Source organism: Perognathus longimembris, chromosome 16 (assembly GCF_023159225.1).
Source record: "Perognathus longimembris pacificus isolate PPM17 chromosome 16, ASM2315922v1, whole genome shotgun sequence".
Classification (NCBI taxonomy): domain Eukaryota; kingdom Metazoa; phylum Chordata; class Mammalia; order Rodentia; family Heteromyidae; genus Perognathus; species Perognathus longimembris.
Window position 1 is genome coordinate 36,427,555 of NC_063176.1, and position 15,760 is coordinate 36,443,314.

Here is a 15,760-nt window from a genome sequence, read left to right on the forward strand (position 1 = left end):
TTTTAGTTTTTAGGGGAAAGGAACATTTGAAATGTTTACTATAAACTGGTATTGCTTTAAAACGACTCTTGAAAAGTATAATTCTTAACTAACAATATATACACATCTAGCATTTTAAACTTGTATTTTTATTTTGGAGAAAGTTTCCTTCTCATTGGTTATTTTCATACTGAGCTTTCATTTCCCCTTTTTCTTCTTTAAATTTAGGACAAAACACAGATGTCTCAGCTTTGGAAAATACAGAATGAAAGTGGTTTACGCTTGTCTGCACTTACTAACAAATGTTACAAGTGCAAAGCCTCCAAAGTTTAACACCTCATAAAGGTGCTTCCTGTTATAAATGGAGAAAGCATCCTATGGTATATATACCAGAACTAAGAGATTCATCAGTGTTTGGCTTTTAGTTTGTTATGTTTTACTACCTAGTGTTTAAAAGTACAAGTTTATACTTTTTACATAGTACATTGCTTTAGTGTCCAGGACCCCATAAAACCCCAAATCTGGCTCGGTGCCAGTGGCTTATACCTGTAATCCTCGCTACTCAGGAAGCTGAGGTCTGAGGATTGCAGTTCAAAGCCAGTACAGGCAGATAAGTCTGTGAGACTCTTATTTCCAACTAGCCACCAAAAAGTTGGCAGTGGAGCTGTGACTCAAGTGGTAGAGCCACCAGCCTTAAGCAAAAAAGCCCAGGGATTCAAGCCCAGGATCAGCAAACACAAAAAGAAGTGCTCACTAGATACTATGTTGGAAATGAGCTATAGAACTTGTGGATGGTGATAGGAGGGAAAACAGAAAGAGTGAGGGAAGGGGTAACCTTGTTCGAAAAGAAATGTATTCTTTATCTGACCTGTAACTATAACCCCCTGCACATCAGCTTTGTGATACAATTTTAAAAAGAAACCCCCAAATTTGAGGATTTTCAAATCTCAGAGATTTAAAATGGCTTGGTACTTGCATATTACATGTGCACATCTTTTTTTTTTTGGCCAGCCCTGGGACTTGGACTCAGGGCCTGAGCACTGTCCCTGGCTTCTTTTTGCTCAAGGCTAGCACTCTGCCACTTGAGTCACAGCGCCACTCCTGGCCATTTTCTATATATGTTGTGCTGGGGAATTGAACCCACGGCCTCATGTATACGGGGCAAGCACTCTTGCCACTAGGCCATATCCCCAGCCCCTACATATGCACATCTTAATTCCTCAAATTTGTGTATTTCAAGTCATCTCATTTTTCCCCCTTTACCACTTGAACTCAGGGCACTGAGTTGCCCTCACTGCTCAAGGCTCTAACCACTTGAGCCCACAGCTCTACTTCCTTCTTTTTAGTAGTTAGTTGGAGATAAGAATTCTTAAGAGTTTTTTCTGTCCAGGCTGGCTTTTGAGTCAGGATTCTCAGATCTCAGCCCCTTGAATACATAGATTACAGACAAGTGCCTAGCAAGTTTAATACTTGTAGCAAGGGTAATGTAGAAGAAACTGACTTATTAGAGATTTTAAACAATTATACAGCCTGAGCACTGCCCCTAAGCTCCTTTTGCTCAAGGCTAGCTAGCCCTTTACCACTTGAGCTACAGAGCTTTTCTGTGATTAAATGGAGATGAATCTCACGGACTTTCTGCCTAGGCTAGCTTTGATCCTCAGTCCTCAGATCTCAGCCTCCTGAGTAGCTAGAATTAACAAGCATCTGGCTTGTACTCTTTGTGTGGGGCAGGGAACTCCTGGGGCCTGAACTCAGCCTAGGCAGAGTCCCTGAGCTTTGGTGCTCAAGGCTAGCATTCTAACTCTCAAGCCACCACTCCACTTCAGCTCTTTGTTGGGTAACTGGATTTAAAAGTCTCACAGACTTTTCTACCAGGGCTGGCTTGGAACCGCAGTCCTCAAATCTCAGCCTCCTGAGTAGCTAGGATTACACCAGGGTGAGCCACCGGTACCTGGCTTTTTTCTTCAGTGTGTGAGCACGCCAGTCCTGGGGCTTGAACTCAGAGCCTGAGTGCAGTTCCTGAGCTTTTCTTTGCTCAAAGCTAGCGCTGTACCACTTGAAGCCACAGCCCCACTTCTGGTTTTTGTTTGTTTTGGTAGATCTTGATATTGGGAAAGTGGAGGAGAATGGAAAAAGAATAGGCTGGACTGGATCTGCAACAGGCAAGGTCTGTTCATTGAGGAACAGCGAGGGGCACAGACCTTCCAGCGGGATTGGAGGTTGTGCCTCTCACTGGATTTTGGAGTAGGCTTATATAGGGCTTAGCAAGGATGTAGAAAACAGAAAATAGGTTATGGTCCCCGGGTAAGGTCCTTGACCAGCCCCACAGTGGAATGCTCCACCTAGGGTGAGGGGCTATTGTCCCTTGGGGACCAAGGGTGGTGTCCTTGGCCTGACCCATGTTGGAACTGCCTGCAGACAGGCATGTGATCAAGCCTGTTGTTTTGCTTGATCTTGGGGAATAAGGCAGGAATCCTTCACTTGGGGCTTGAACTCAGGTCAGGGCCTGGGCACTGTCCCTGAGCTTTTTTGCTCACAAATAATGCTCTATCACTTTGAGCCAAAGTACCACTTCTGGTTTTCTGGTGTTCTGGGGTGTTATTTGGACATAAGAATTGTAAGGTAGATGAATGGGAATGTATCTTAGGGTAGAGTGATTGCCTAGTATGCATGAAGCCCTAGGTTCAATTCTTCAGTACTACATACAAAAAAAAAAACACAAAAAACAAAAAATCAAATGGATAGGAAAAGACTGTGGAACTTGGACAGTGGAAATTCAGAAATTATGGGACTGCCTCTCCTATTACAGGCCCAGAGTCCTGGAGTTTGAGTCAGAGTAATTTCAAGACTTTTGGTTCTCTTAGGCCGCTTCAGGGTACCACCTCCAGTGAGCCTAGTTGTGGCACATCCTGCTGTACCTTTTCTTCTATAAGTAATAGGGAGTAAATCCTCTGGCTCCATCCAGTGACATTATTACAGGTCCATACAGTGAATAGCATTAGTGTAGTCATTTATACCTAGTCTTTAAGGAATTTACTTGTGAAGTCTTTTTTTTTTTGCCAGTCCTGGGGCTTGGGACTCAAGGCTTGAGTACTGTCCCTGGCTTCTTTTTGCTCAAGGCTAGCACTCTACCACTTGAGCCACAGAGCCCCTTCTGACTTTTTCTATATATGTGGTGCTGAGGAATTGAACCTAGGGCTTCATGTTTATGAGGCAAGCACTCAACCACTAGGCCATATTCCCAGCCTGTAATGAAGTCTTTGTCTTCACCCCTGCTGTCTTCTTACATAGTGCCTGCACTATCACATTTGCATTTCAGTCTTTAGAAATATGGTTCCTTCCATAGTAAGCCCACTGTCATCCAATGTATGCTTTAAAACTCAAAAAAAAAAAAAGTGCTCTTGATCTTGCTAATCTGTTGTTGCAACAGTAAGACCTTAGGAAGGGCCAATGCTGAGGGCTGGGCTGCAGGAACGGGGCATCACATCCTTTAGGGCAGTGCCTAGTAAAATCACAGGTAGGATTTCAGCCTGGGAGAGTTTCTTACCTCTGCTGTGGGCTGCACTCAGCAAAGCCTAGGGCTTTCTGGATCCTTGGAGGCCAAGTAACTGCCGCATGTCCTAAAGGCAGGACCATGAGTCAGATATTGTTTTGTGAGCTGATACTATTTGCCCTGTTGAGTTTTTTATTTACATGGGACCTGTTCTTCCTTTCTCCTTCCCCCCCCTTTCTCTCTGTTATGAATGCTGTGGTCTATTTATATATTGAAAACTTAATCATGTGTGATGAATTAGATCATGAGGGCAGAACCTTTTTGAATAGGACCCCAGAGAGCTGCTTGCCTTTTTCCATCTGAACACCATTGTTGAGCCAGAGAGCAAGCCTTCTCCATTCCCTGGATCTGTCAGTGCTTTTATCTTGGATGTCCTCAGCTTCCAGAAATGTGAAGAATGAACTTCTATTGTGTATAAGCTACTCTATCTATGCTATTTTGTTTTGTCAGCCTAATGGACCAAGAAATACAAGAAAATAGAGTCATTAAATGATTATTTCTGGAAAAGTGGTGGCAGCCTAGGGATAGATTCTTATATAGAAAAGAAATGGAGGGATTAGGGAGATAAAGAAATTCTTGACAGCTTATCAAGAACTTGAGTTAAGCCTAGCACAAATGAGATAAAAAGTTAAGGAAGGGGCTGGGGATATAGCCTAGCGGCAAGAGTGCCTGCCTCGGATACACGAGGCCCTAGGTTCGATTCCCCAGCACCACATATACAGAAAACGGCCAGAAGCGGCGCTGTGGCTCAAGTGGCAGAGTGCTAGCCTTGAGCGGGAAGAAGCCAGGGACAGTGCTCAGGCCCTGGGTCCAAGGCCCAGGACTGGCAAAAAAAAAAAAGTTAAGGAAACAAATGTTTTTTTCTTTGTACAGTTTTTTTTTATTTTGGCTATAATTTGCACACTGACACACAATTATGTTGAGGGCTGGGAATGTGGCTTAGTGGTAAAGTGCTTGTGTAGCATGCATGAAGCCCTGGGTTTGATTCCTCAGCGTCACATAAACAGAAAAAGCCAGAAGTGGTGCTGTGGCTCAAGTGGTAGAGTGCTAGCCTTGAGCAAAAAGAAGCCAGGGACAGTGCTCAGGCCCTGAGTCCCAAGCCCCAAGACTGGCAAAAAAAAAAAAAAAAAAAGTTGAATAATTCAAATTAATACTTGAGATCCTGGAGCTTTTATGTCTGTATCTAATCTTTTCTTTTACACCCCTGAGTATCAATTACATAAATCCTTTTCTGGAAAAGAAAAATGAAAGAAGACAGGGTTTGACTCCTACCTCTGAGTGAGTGTTGTGTGGCTTTGAGTGAGTTATGGAAGCTCTGTAGGCCTAAAGTCTTTTCCTTTTTGAATTAGTTGGTAGGAACTTCTGCATCTCCGGTTGTAATAGTAAGAGGTTGTAATAGTAGCGCTTTTGAGATTTCAATTTATTGAAGAAAAAACTGTTGGTGACAATTGGTATTCTCTTATCTATTCCTGATCTATCCAGTGAAATCTTGCACAGTTTTCCTGGTTGCTCTGGCCTGTTTCTAAGTATTCCCATTCTATTCTGTGGGAAATGTTGACATTTCCAGCCTGCTTTAGTCTCTTCCTTTTCAGTATGCCCTCTGGAAAAGGGCATGCTTTGTTTTCATATTTAAGAATTTAGAGGCAGCTTTCTGTTAAGATTTTACTCTTGGTCATGTGGTTGGGGTGTCGTTGCTAGTGGTTGCTGCAGTCCTCAGCTCCTCAGCCATGGTCCTTGTGTGGGTCATGTACTATGGTGCTTGAGGCTACAAGTCCAAGTATCTCCAGCTTAAGAAGAAACTGAAAGATGAGTTCCCTGGGTGCCTGGACATCTGTGGCAAGGGCACACCTCAGGTCACTGGCTTCTTTGAGGTCATGGTAGCCGGGAAGTTGGTTCACTCCAAGGAGAGAGAGGTGATGGCTACGTGGACACCGAGGTGAAGTTTTTGAGGCTGGTGGCCGCCATCAAAGCTGCCTTGGGGGCTGGGGATATGGCCTAGTGGCAAAAGTGTTTGCCTCATACATGAGGCCCTGGGTTCGATTCCCCAGTACCACATATACAGAAAATGGCCAGAAGTGGCGCTGTGGCTCGGGTGGCAGAGTGCTACCCTTGAGCAGGAAGAAGCCAGGGACAGTGCTCAGGCCCTGAGTCCAAGCCCCAGGACTGGCCAAAAAAACCCCAAAACAACAAAGCTGCCTTGGCCCAGGACTAGGGTGTCCTGAAGGGCCCTCGGCCCTGCCCCTCCCTACACGCTTGATGACAGGAAGGACTGAATTGTCCACAGACACCTCCAGGTGGGGGCAGAGATTGATGTTCCTGGGCTTTGCCACTGCGTGGGGAGAGTGAGGACCCCTGGTCACCTGTGCCCGCAGCTCCTCTCCTGCCCCCCAGCCCCATTTCCCCTACCACCCTCCCTTTCCCGCCACCCCATTTTGTCTGATGGAAGCCTATGGCTCCCTTCTCCATCTGCTACCATAAGCAACGGTTCAAGACTTCAATAAACATTCAATAAACTATGCGCTTCCAGAAAAAAAAAAGATTTTAGTCTTGTCAAAAACACCTCTAATCCTAGTATAAGAATATTATAAGGAGGGGCTAGGAATATGGCCTAGTGGTAGAGTGCTTGCCTTGCATACATGAAGCCCTGGGTTCGATTCCTCAGCACCACATATATAGAAAAGGCCAGAAGTGGCTCTGTGGCTCAAGTGGTAGAGTGCTAGCCTTGAACAAAAAGAAGCCCGGGACAAGGCTCAGGCCCCGATTTCAAGCCCCAGGTCTGGCAAAAAATAAGAAAAAAAATAAGGAATTTGTAACAATAATTGCTTGCTAATTTGGACCTTAAACATTTGTTGATAGGATTCAGGGAATTTTAACTCCCAGGAATAAATAATAATGGTATTTAGGGTATATAATGGAGTATATAATGGAGTTTACTTTAACATTTAAGGGTTTTGTATTTTTGCTTTGGTCTAGTCCTGAGGCTTGAACTTAGGGCCTGGGGGCTAAGCTTTTGTGTTCAAGGCTAGTACTCTACCACTTGAGCCACAGGTCCACTTCTAGCTTTTTTGGTGTTCAATTAGAGGTAAGAGTCTCAAGGACTTTCATGGTGACTTTAAACTCCTTTTTTTTGCCAGTCCTGGGCCTTGGACTCAGGGCCTGAGCACTGTCCCTTCTCTTTGCTCAAGGCTAGCACTCTACCACTTGAGCCACAGCGCCACTTCTGGCTGTTTTCTATATATGTGGTGTTGGGGAATCAAACTCAGGGCTTCATGTATATGAGGCATCCATTCTTGCCACTAAGCCATATTCCCAGCCCCACCTTTTTTCTTTTTTGACAGGCCTGGGGCTTGGGACTCAGGGCCTCAGCACTGTCCCTGAGCTTCTTTTTTTTTTTTTTTTTGCATGTTAGGCAAGCACTCTACCACTAAGCCACATTCCCAGCCCATGATTTCAAACTCTTTTTTTGGCCAGTCCTGGGCCTTGGACTCAGGGCCTGAGCACTGTCCCTGGCTTCTTCCCGCTCAAGGCTAGCACTCTGCCACTTGAGCCACAGCACTGCTTCTGGCCGTTTTCTGTATATGTGGTGCTGGGGAATTGAACCTAGGGCCTCGTGTATCCGAGGCAGGCACTCTTGCCACTCGGCTATATCCCCAGCCCCGATTTCAAACTCTTGATCCTCAGATCTCAGCCTTCTCTTGATCCTCAGATCTCAGCCTTCTGAGTAGCTAGGATTACAGGTGTGAGCCACTGGTGCCCAGCTCTAAATTCTTTTTTTTTTTTTTTTGGCCAGTCCTGGGGCTTGGACTCAGGGCCTGAGCACTGTCCCTGGCTTTTTTTTGCTCAAGGCTAGCGCTCTGCCACTTGAACCGCAGCGCCACTTCTGGCCATTTTCTGTATATGTGGTGCTGGGGAATTGAACCCAGGGCCTCATGTATACGAGGCAAGCACTCTTGCCACTAGGCCATATCCCCAGTCCCCAGCTCTAAATTCTTAACGTTTAAGTCTGTTTCTATCTATCTCATCATAGATAAATGTCCTTACTAATATATATATGAATTTTCCATCAACATTTGAGTTTTAAGTATCCATGTTTACAAATGTGTGTAAGTTTGAATATGGATATCCAGTCATCCCATGCTATATTGCTATATTGCTGTTCATTACTGCGACTTCAAATGAAACACAGTATGGTAAGCGACAACTGTATGAAGCTGCTACTTCACAGATTTTCACCTATCACAGGGGTCTCTGGAACATAGCTCCAGCAGTAGGTGAGAGATCACTGTAAAGACATTTGTGCACCCATACATCAGTATGTAAGTAAGTGGATTCAGGGCCAGGGGCCTATGGCTCATGCTTGTAATGCTTGCTACTCAGGATGATAGTCGATGTTTGAAGTTAGCCTGGGTATGAGACTTATTTATCTACAATTAACCTCCAAAAAGCAGGAAGTGGAAATGTGCCTCAAGTGGTGGAGCACTAGCTTTGGGCAAAAAATCCAAAAACAAAACTTAGGGACACCCTCTAGGCCCTGAGTTCATGCCCTAGGACTGGCACAAAAATAATAAAAATAAAGACATAAATGGCTCAGGCGGTTAAAGGTATAGAAAACAATAAAGAAATAGATTGTCAGGAAATAACTAGTGTAATCATAAAAAAAACTATACCTTCATATTTTTTGAATCACTTGCTAAGCTTTCATTTACAAGCAGATATTATCAGAGAAAAAAAATGTAGACAGTGTTTTCAAATGTTATTACGAGGTTTACAGATTAATATTTTGAGCACACATAAATTATAAGTTATTTCCTTTTGCAAACCAGTTTTATCATTTTTAAGGTCAGTTACTGATACAAGTTTAAATTCTGGGTATGTAGCAATTTGGCATAGTTAAAAAATTTTAACCACACGAATTTCACATTGAGCATACTGGATTTGTAGCTTTTTTTTCTTTTTTTTGCCAGTCCTGGGGCTTGGACTTGGCCTGAGCACTGTCCCTGGCTTCTTTTTGCTCAAGGCTAGCACTCTGCCGCTTGAGCCACAATACCACTTCTGGCCTTTTCTATATATGTGGTGCTGAGGAATTGAATCCAGGGCTTCATGTATATGAGGCAAGCACTCCACCACTAGGTCATCATATTCCTGGCCCCCGTAGCTTCTTTTTTTTCCCTCAAGGCTAGCACTCTACCTTTTGAGCCACAACCTCAGGCATTTTATGTTTATGTTTTTTTAAATGGGATGTCACTGTGTTGTTTACACTAGTCTCAAATTTGTGGGTTTGCATATTCCTACCTCAGCCTCCCAAGTAGCTAGGAGTATAGACAGATGTATGTACTATACCTGGCTGATATGAATATTCCTATGGTCCCTTCCTTCCCTCCTTTCTCTTTTCCTCCCTTCTTCTCACCTTCCTTCCCTTCCTCTCTTCCTCCTTTTTTCCCTTTATTAAACCTAGGGCCTTGAATGTGCTCAACCTCCAAACTGTTTCTCCAACTCTATAGTATTTGTTATGTACTACCAAATTGCATCCCAGAGGGTTGTAGCAGTTAATTCTAGAACTTGTAATGTATAACTAAACTACCATTTAGTGTAATAAAACTACTGTTTTGTTTTTAGGTGAATGTTCATTTTAGTTTTATTTAACTTCATGATTAGTTACGGTAGTATTTTACCCTCCATATCATTAGTCAAACCCAAGACTTTTCATATGCTAGACATGTTCTCTGCCAAAGACTAAGCTATAGCCCTCATTTGGGAATTATGTTTTTCCTTGACCTCAACTTAGTTTAAAAAATTGTACAGAATCTGGGCTGGGAATGTGGCTTAGTGGTAGATTGCTTGCCTGGCGTGCATGAAACCCTGGGTTTGATTCCTCAGTACCACATAAACAGAAAAAAGCCAGAAGTGGCGCTGTGGCTCAAGTGGTAGAGTGCTAGCCTTGAGCAAAAGAAGCTCAGGGACAGGGCCCAAGCCCTAACTAAGTTCAAGCCCCAGGACTAGCAAAAAGAAAAAGAAAAAATGTATAGAATTTGTAAGTCACCTTTTAAATAACAATGAAAAAACTGTGCAGAAGCCATTGCTGGTGGCTCATTTCTGTAATCCTAACTACTCAGGAGGCTGAGATCCGAGGGGCATGGTTCAAAAACCAGCCCACACAAGGAAAGTCTGTGAGACTTCTTTTTCTTTTCTTTTTTTTTGTTAAGTCATGGAGTTTGAACTCAGGGCCTAGGCATTGTCCCTGAACTCTAGCTCAAGGCTGGCAGTCTACCAATTTGAGCCACAGCTCTACTTCCAGTTTTCTGGTGTTTAATTAAGGAGTCTCAGGGATTTTCCTGTCTGGTCCGGCTTTTAACAGTGACCCTCAGATATCAGCTTCCTGAGTAGCTAGGATTATAGATATGAGCCACCAGCCCCCCACTGAGAGACTCTTATCTCCAATTAACCATCAAAAAACTGGAAGTGGCGCTGTGGATCAAAGTGGTAGACTGCTAGCCTTAAGTGAAAAATCTCAAGGACAGTGCCCAAGCCCTGAGTTCAAGACCCATAACTAACAGAAAAAAAAAAGTTGTATAGCAGGCTGGACAACTGGTGACTCACATTTGTAAACGTAGCTATTCGGGAGGGTTACACCTAAAGGATTGTGATTTGAAAGCTTCATAGGCAGAAAAGTCTGAGACTTCACCTTCAAATGACCAGCAAAATGTTAGACTGAAGGCATGGCTAACATGGTAAAGTGCCATCTGTGATTCAGAGCATAAAGCTCTGAGTTCAAGTTCCAGTAACAGCACAGTAAATTGTAGAGATACTTGTTGGGGGAGGGGCAGGGAGAACAGTAGAGACCAGGTATGCAAAATAACAAACTTCTTTTCAGATGGTATCTCTACATGCTTGGATCCAAGACTTTACATTATGTATCTAAAACCAGACAGTTACTAAACAAACATAAAAAGGTCTAGGATAGACCTATCAGAGGCTCACAATAGCTCAACAGCTATTTACATATGATTATAAGACGAGGCTAAGCAAAATGAACTCCAAGAGAAAGAAACAGGAGGATTTTGTTGTTGTCGTTATGTTTAATATACTAGGTGAATTTCCTTTGGTGTACCCCATGTGGTTACTGTAAATGTTTTTGATAAACTGGATATTGTATATATGCTTACCTGAACTAGGGAAGGGAAAGAAAAATGAGGGAGGGTGTAACAGAGATAACAAGAAATGTACTCACTACCTTATTATGTAACTGTACCCCCTCTGTATATCATCTTGTCAATAAAATTTAATTTAAAAAAATAAATAAATTGTAGAAATACTACTGGCAATTTTAAGTATTCTGATTTTTTGAGACTTGGAATTTATCATTCTATACACTAGTGCTTGATCATTAGTCATCTTTTTTTTTCAGATTTTTTTTTATTGTTGTTTTTGGGGTGACATACCAGTGGGGTTACCTTTACATACATCAGATAAGTTCATTTCTTTCATTTTGCTTAGTATCAGCTGTTACCCCATTCTCTCTTATTCCCTCCTTCCCATCTCTCTCTGCCCATGAGTTACTTGGTTCACTTTCATCAATGTCCAGTGCAGCTGTTAGACACTGATGCTGCACATTTTCATCCCACTTTCCACTGATTCTGTGTCTCCCTCACCGCCCCTCAGATGTGCACATGTATACATCATGAATGAGGTAGACTTTTTTTTCAACTTTTTTTTTGGTGTGTGTCTTTCTTTCTTTTTTGATGCTCAACATGGCTATATTTTTCTTAAAGTCCAGTTGTGGTTTTTTGTTTTGGAGTGTGTGTGTGTGTGTGTGTGTGTGTGCGCGCGCGTGTGCGTGCGTGCATGCGTGTGTTGGTCCTGGGGCTTGAATTTCAGGCCTGTACTCTGTCCTTGAGCTTTTGTGCTCAAGGCTACTACTCTACTTCTCAAGTACTACCTCAGCTTTTTGGTGGTTGATTAGAGATAAAAGTTTCACAGGGGCTGGGAATATGGCCTAGTGACAAGAGGGCTTACCTTGTATACATGAAGCCCTGGGTTCAATTCCTCAGCACCACATATATAGAAAGTGGCCAGAAGTGGTGCTGTGGCTCAAGAGGTAGAGTGCTAGCCTTGAGGGAAAAGAAGCCAGGGACAGTGCTCAAGCTCTGAGTTTAAGGCCCAGAACTGGCAAAAAAAATGAATAAATAAAATAAAATGTGGTCTTTGTATGGGGTGGTGGGGGGAGCTACTTAAAAAAAAAAAAGTTTGGGGCTGGGGATATGGCCTAGTGGCAAGAGTGCTTGCCTTGTATACATGAGGCCCTGGGCTCGATTCCCTAGTACCACATATACAGAAAACGGCCAGAAGTGGGCCTGTGGCTCAAGTGGCAGAGTGCTAGCCTTGAGCAAAAAAGAAGCCAGGGACAGTGCTCAGGCCCTGAGTTCAAGGCCCAGGACTGGCCAAAAAAAAAAAAAGTTTCACAGACTTTTCCTGCCAGAGCTGTCTTTGAACTGCAATCCTTAGATCTCAGTCTCTTGAGTAGCTTGGATTACAGGCATGAGCTACCAGCATCCCTGCTCACTTGTGTTCTTTTAAACTTTTGGCCTACTTCTGTTGTATTTAGTTAGTGGTTGAAATTTTACTAGCTGTTGGTAAAGTAAGTAGCAGGTAAGGTCATTTTATATAAAACATACAATAATGTTTTAAGTAAATATGAGAGCTGCTGCTGTTTTATTTAGTGTATGACTTGTTTCCTTCTCAAATTCATGTTTAATTTTCTCATTTTGTGTTAAAATCACTATTTAAATTTTTTTTTTCTTTTAGTACTGGGCTTTGAAGTCAAAAAGCCTTGCAACTTGTCAGTCACACTACTGCTTGACCCATACTCCCAGGGAAAGTACTTTGAAATATTTACTATTTAGCAATGTTGTGTTACAAAAAAGCAAAACCTTTTGACTCTTATCTTCAATTAACCACCAAAACACCGGAAGTGGAACTGTGGCTCAGGTGGTAGAACACTAGTTAGCCTTGAATGGAAAAAGCTAAGGGACAGTGGCTAGGCCCTGACTTGTAGCCCCAGTAGCAGAACACACCCAAAATAGTCCAGTACTTTGTTCAGTGAGTGCCGAAAATTTTCCAGCTTTCTTTCTTTTTCTGGTCCTGAGGCTTGAACTCTGGACCTGGGTACTGTCCCTGAGCTCCTTTTGCTCAAGGCTAGCACTCTACCACTTGAGCCACAGCACCGCTTCCAGCTTTTTCTTTGATTTAATTAGAAATAAAAGTCTCACAGTCTTTCCTGCCCAGGCTGGCTTCGAACCGTGATCCTCAGCTTCCTGAGTAGCTAGGATTGCAGGTATGAGCCACCTGCGCCCAGCTACTATCCCAGCTTTCTTTCTTTTTTTGCCAGTCCTGGGGCTTGAACTCAGGGCCTGACCACTGTTCCTGGCTTCTTTTTGCTCAAGGCTAGCACTCTACCACTTGAGCCTCAGCGCCACTTCCGGCCTTTTCTGTTTATGTGGTGCTGAGGAATGGAACCCTGGGCTTCATGCATGCTAGGCAAGCTCTCTACCACTAGGCCACATTCCCAGGCCCTATCCCAGCTTTCTTTTTTCTTTTCTTTTCTTTTTTGCCAGTCCTGGGCCTTAAACTCAGGGCCTGAGCAGTGTCCCTGTCTTCTTTTTGCTCAAGGCTAGCACTGCCACTTGAGCCACAGTGCCATATCTGGCTGTTTTTTATATATGTGGTGCTGAGGAATCGAACCCAGGGCTTCATTATACGAGGCAAGCACTCTTGCCACTAGCCCATATTTCCAGCCTCTCTCAGCTTTCTTATCAAGTAAAAGTTTGATTATAGAAACTAAAGATCTCTTTGCGGGATGTAACTATCTTAATTGGCAGTTATTTCCTCTCAGAGGCTTGATGAAATTATGATGAGTTTGCCTATGTAAAGAACTTGGCATTCTTCTCTTGCAGCTTTCAGTGTTCTTACCTTGTTCTCTTATTCTTGTACTTTGAAAATAATAAAGGTCAGGGCTGGGGATATGGTCTAGTGGCAAGAGTGCTTGCCACGTATACATGATGCTCTAGGTTCAATTCCTCAGCACCACATATATAGAAAATGGCTAGAAGTGGTGCTGTGGCTCAAGTGGCAGAGTGCTAGCCTTGAGCAAAAAGAAGCCAGGGACAGTGCTCAGGCCCTGAGTCCAAGCCAAAAAAAAAGAAAAGAAAAAATAAAGGTCAGAGAACAAAGGAAAAAAAAAGGGAACTAAATTGGTGCTAAATGCCAGTGGTTCACACTTAGCTACTCAGAAGGCTGAGTTCTAAGGATTACAGTTTTTTTTTTTTTTTTGCCAGTCCTGGGGCTTGGACTCAGGGCCTGAGCACTGTCCCTGGCTTCTTTTTGCTCAAGGCTAGCATTCTGCCACTTGAGCCACAGCGCCACTTCTGGCCATTTTCTGTATATGTGGTGCTGGGGAATCGAACCCAGGGCCTCATGTATATGAGGCAGGCACTCTTGCCACTAGGCCATATCCCCAGCCCATAAGGATTACAGTTTGAAGCTAGGGCAGGCAGATAAATCTCAGAGACTCATCTCTTACCAGTAAAAAGCTGGAAATAGAGGTGTGACTCAAGTTGTAGAGCACCTACCTTGAGCAAAATTAAGCAAGAGCTCAAGTCTCAGTACCAGCACGCGCACGCACACACATGCTAAGTAAACTGAATAGCCTGTAGCATCATAGGCAGAGTATCCAAAAACTTCTGCTTTTAGGGAATACTGGACTGATGAATAGCCAGTCACTTTTATAGATTCATCATTCATATGACAAAGTTGTAATTAATAGGGAATTAATAGTAAATTCATAGATTTAGGTCATTATTAACTATAAGTTTAGTAGAACCATTAAACTATATGTTTAATAAGACCATTATGAGATGATGTAATACATTATTTTTTATAGCTGAAAAGAATACCTAAATATTATACTTACACTGTTTTTTTCCTTCCTTCTAGATTAGTCAAGTAAAATCAAGCTGGGTAATCATGGCAGAAGGTGGATTCGATCCCTGTGAATGTGTTTGCTCTCATGAACATGCGATGAGAAGGCTGATCAATCTGGTGAGATGAATAGGACAGTCCTATTCAGAACTGATTTGTATTCTGTCCTGTTTTTGTGAGAATATTAGCTATTGGAAAGTTTTCAGTAGTCACTAAACAATATTGTATAGAATTCCACAGTAGATTAAGGCATAATGGTGAAAATGTTTGCCACCAATTTTCTGATTAGAGATGAGACTATATTACTATCTTAATTTATGTAGATTTATGTTGATGAATTTTTCATCATAGGTAGGTGACACATTCATGTATAGTGTTTTCTGTTCTGCATTGGTATAAATAGTTGTGGGCTTGTTTGCCTGTTGAGCTGCTGAATTCATAATTCCTGTTATGATAATGGTTCAGTCTTTTTCAAACATGTAACATGACACTAAGAAGCTCTATATAAAGTATTTCCAAATAAAAGTATTATTTGACAGGTAGATTTTTTTTTTTTTTTGCCAGTCCTGTGGCTTGAACTCAGGGCCTGGGCATTGTCCCTAACCTTTTTTTGCTCGAGGCTAGCACTCTACCATTTGAGCCACAGTGCCACTTCCAGCTTTTTTTTTCTGTTTGTGGTACAGAGGAGTTGAACCCAGTGCTAAATTTATGCATGCTAAGCAAGCACTCTACTACCTGGCCACATTTCCAGCCAACAGGTAGACTTTTGATTATCATGTTTGGATCATCTCCTTCACTCAATTAAAGTAGGATTTGAATTAGAAGGTTTTTTTTTCAGACTTCGTTTGAGTTCCTATATGAGAGTGTTTTAAATTATACAGCGTGCTTCTTATTATAGGAGAAATGTGAACATTATTACCAATACTTTTTTTTGTAGTGATGGGGATCAAACATATGGCTTCATGTATGCTAAGCCTACCCTTTACCATGAAGCTGAATTCCCAGGCCCTCAAGTTTATGTTTGTGGGGTACCAGTGGCTCATACCTATAATCTTAGCTACTCAGGAAGCTGAGATCTGAACATCTAGGTTTAAAGGCATCCCAGGAAATCCTATCTTTAGCCACCAAAATACTGAAAGTGTAGAAGTGTAGCTTGAGTGATAGAGCCCTATAGTCTTGAGCAGAAAACACTTAAGGAACAGAACCCAGGCCTAGAGTTCAAACAATTCAGCTGTGATGTATGTTCCCAGAGGT

The 15,760-nt window shown here is 42.7% G+C and overlaps 1 protein-coding gene across 2 annotated transcripts in view; it reads left to right on the plus strand.

The window, feature by feature from the left end:
* The window catches only part of Smim14 (small integral membrane protein 14), a 40,950-nt gene that overhangs the window by 3,533 nt on the left and 21,657 nt on the right, over positions 1 to 15,760 (plus strand). For both annotated transcript variants that reach the window (XM_048364308.1, XM_048364309.1), the window contains exon 2: positions 14,522 to 14,626. In XM_048364308.1, the coding sequence (XP_048220265.1) occupies positions 14,552 to 14,626 (75 nt within the window). In that variant the 5' untranslated portion in view covers positions 14,522 to 14,551. The remainder of the gene's footprint in view (positions 1 to 14,521; positions 14,627 to 15,760) is intronic.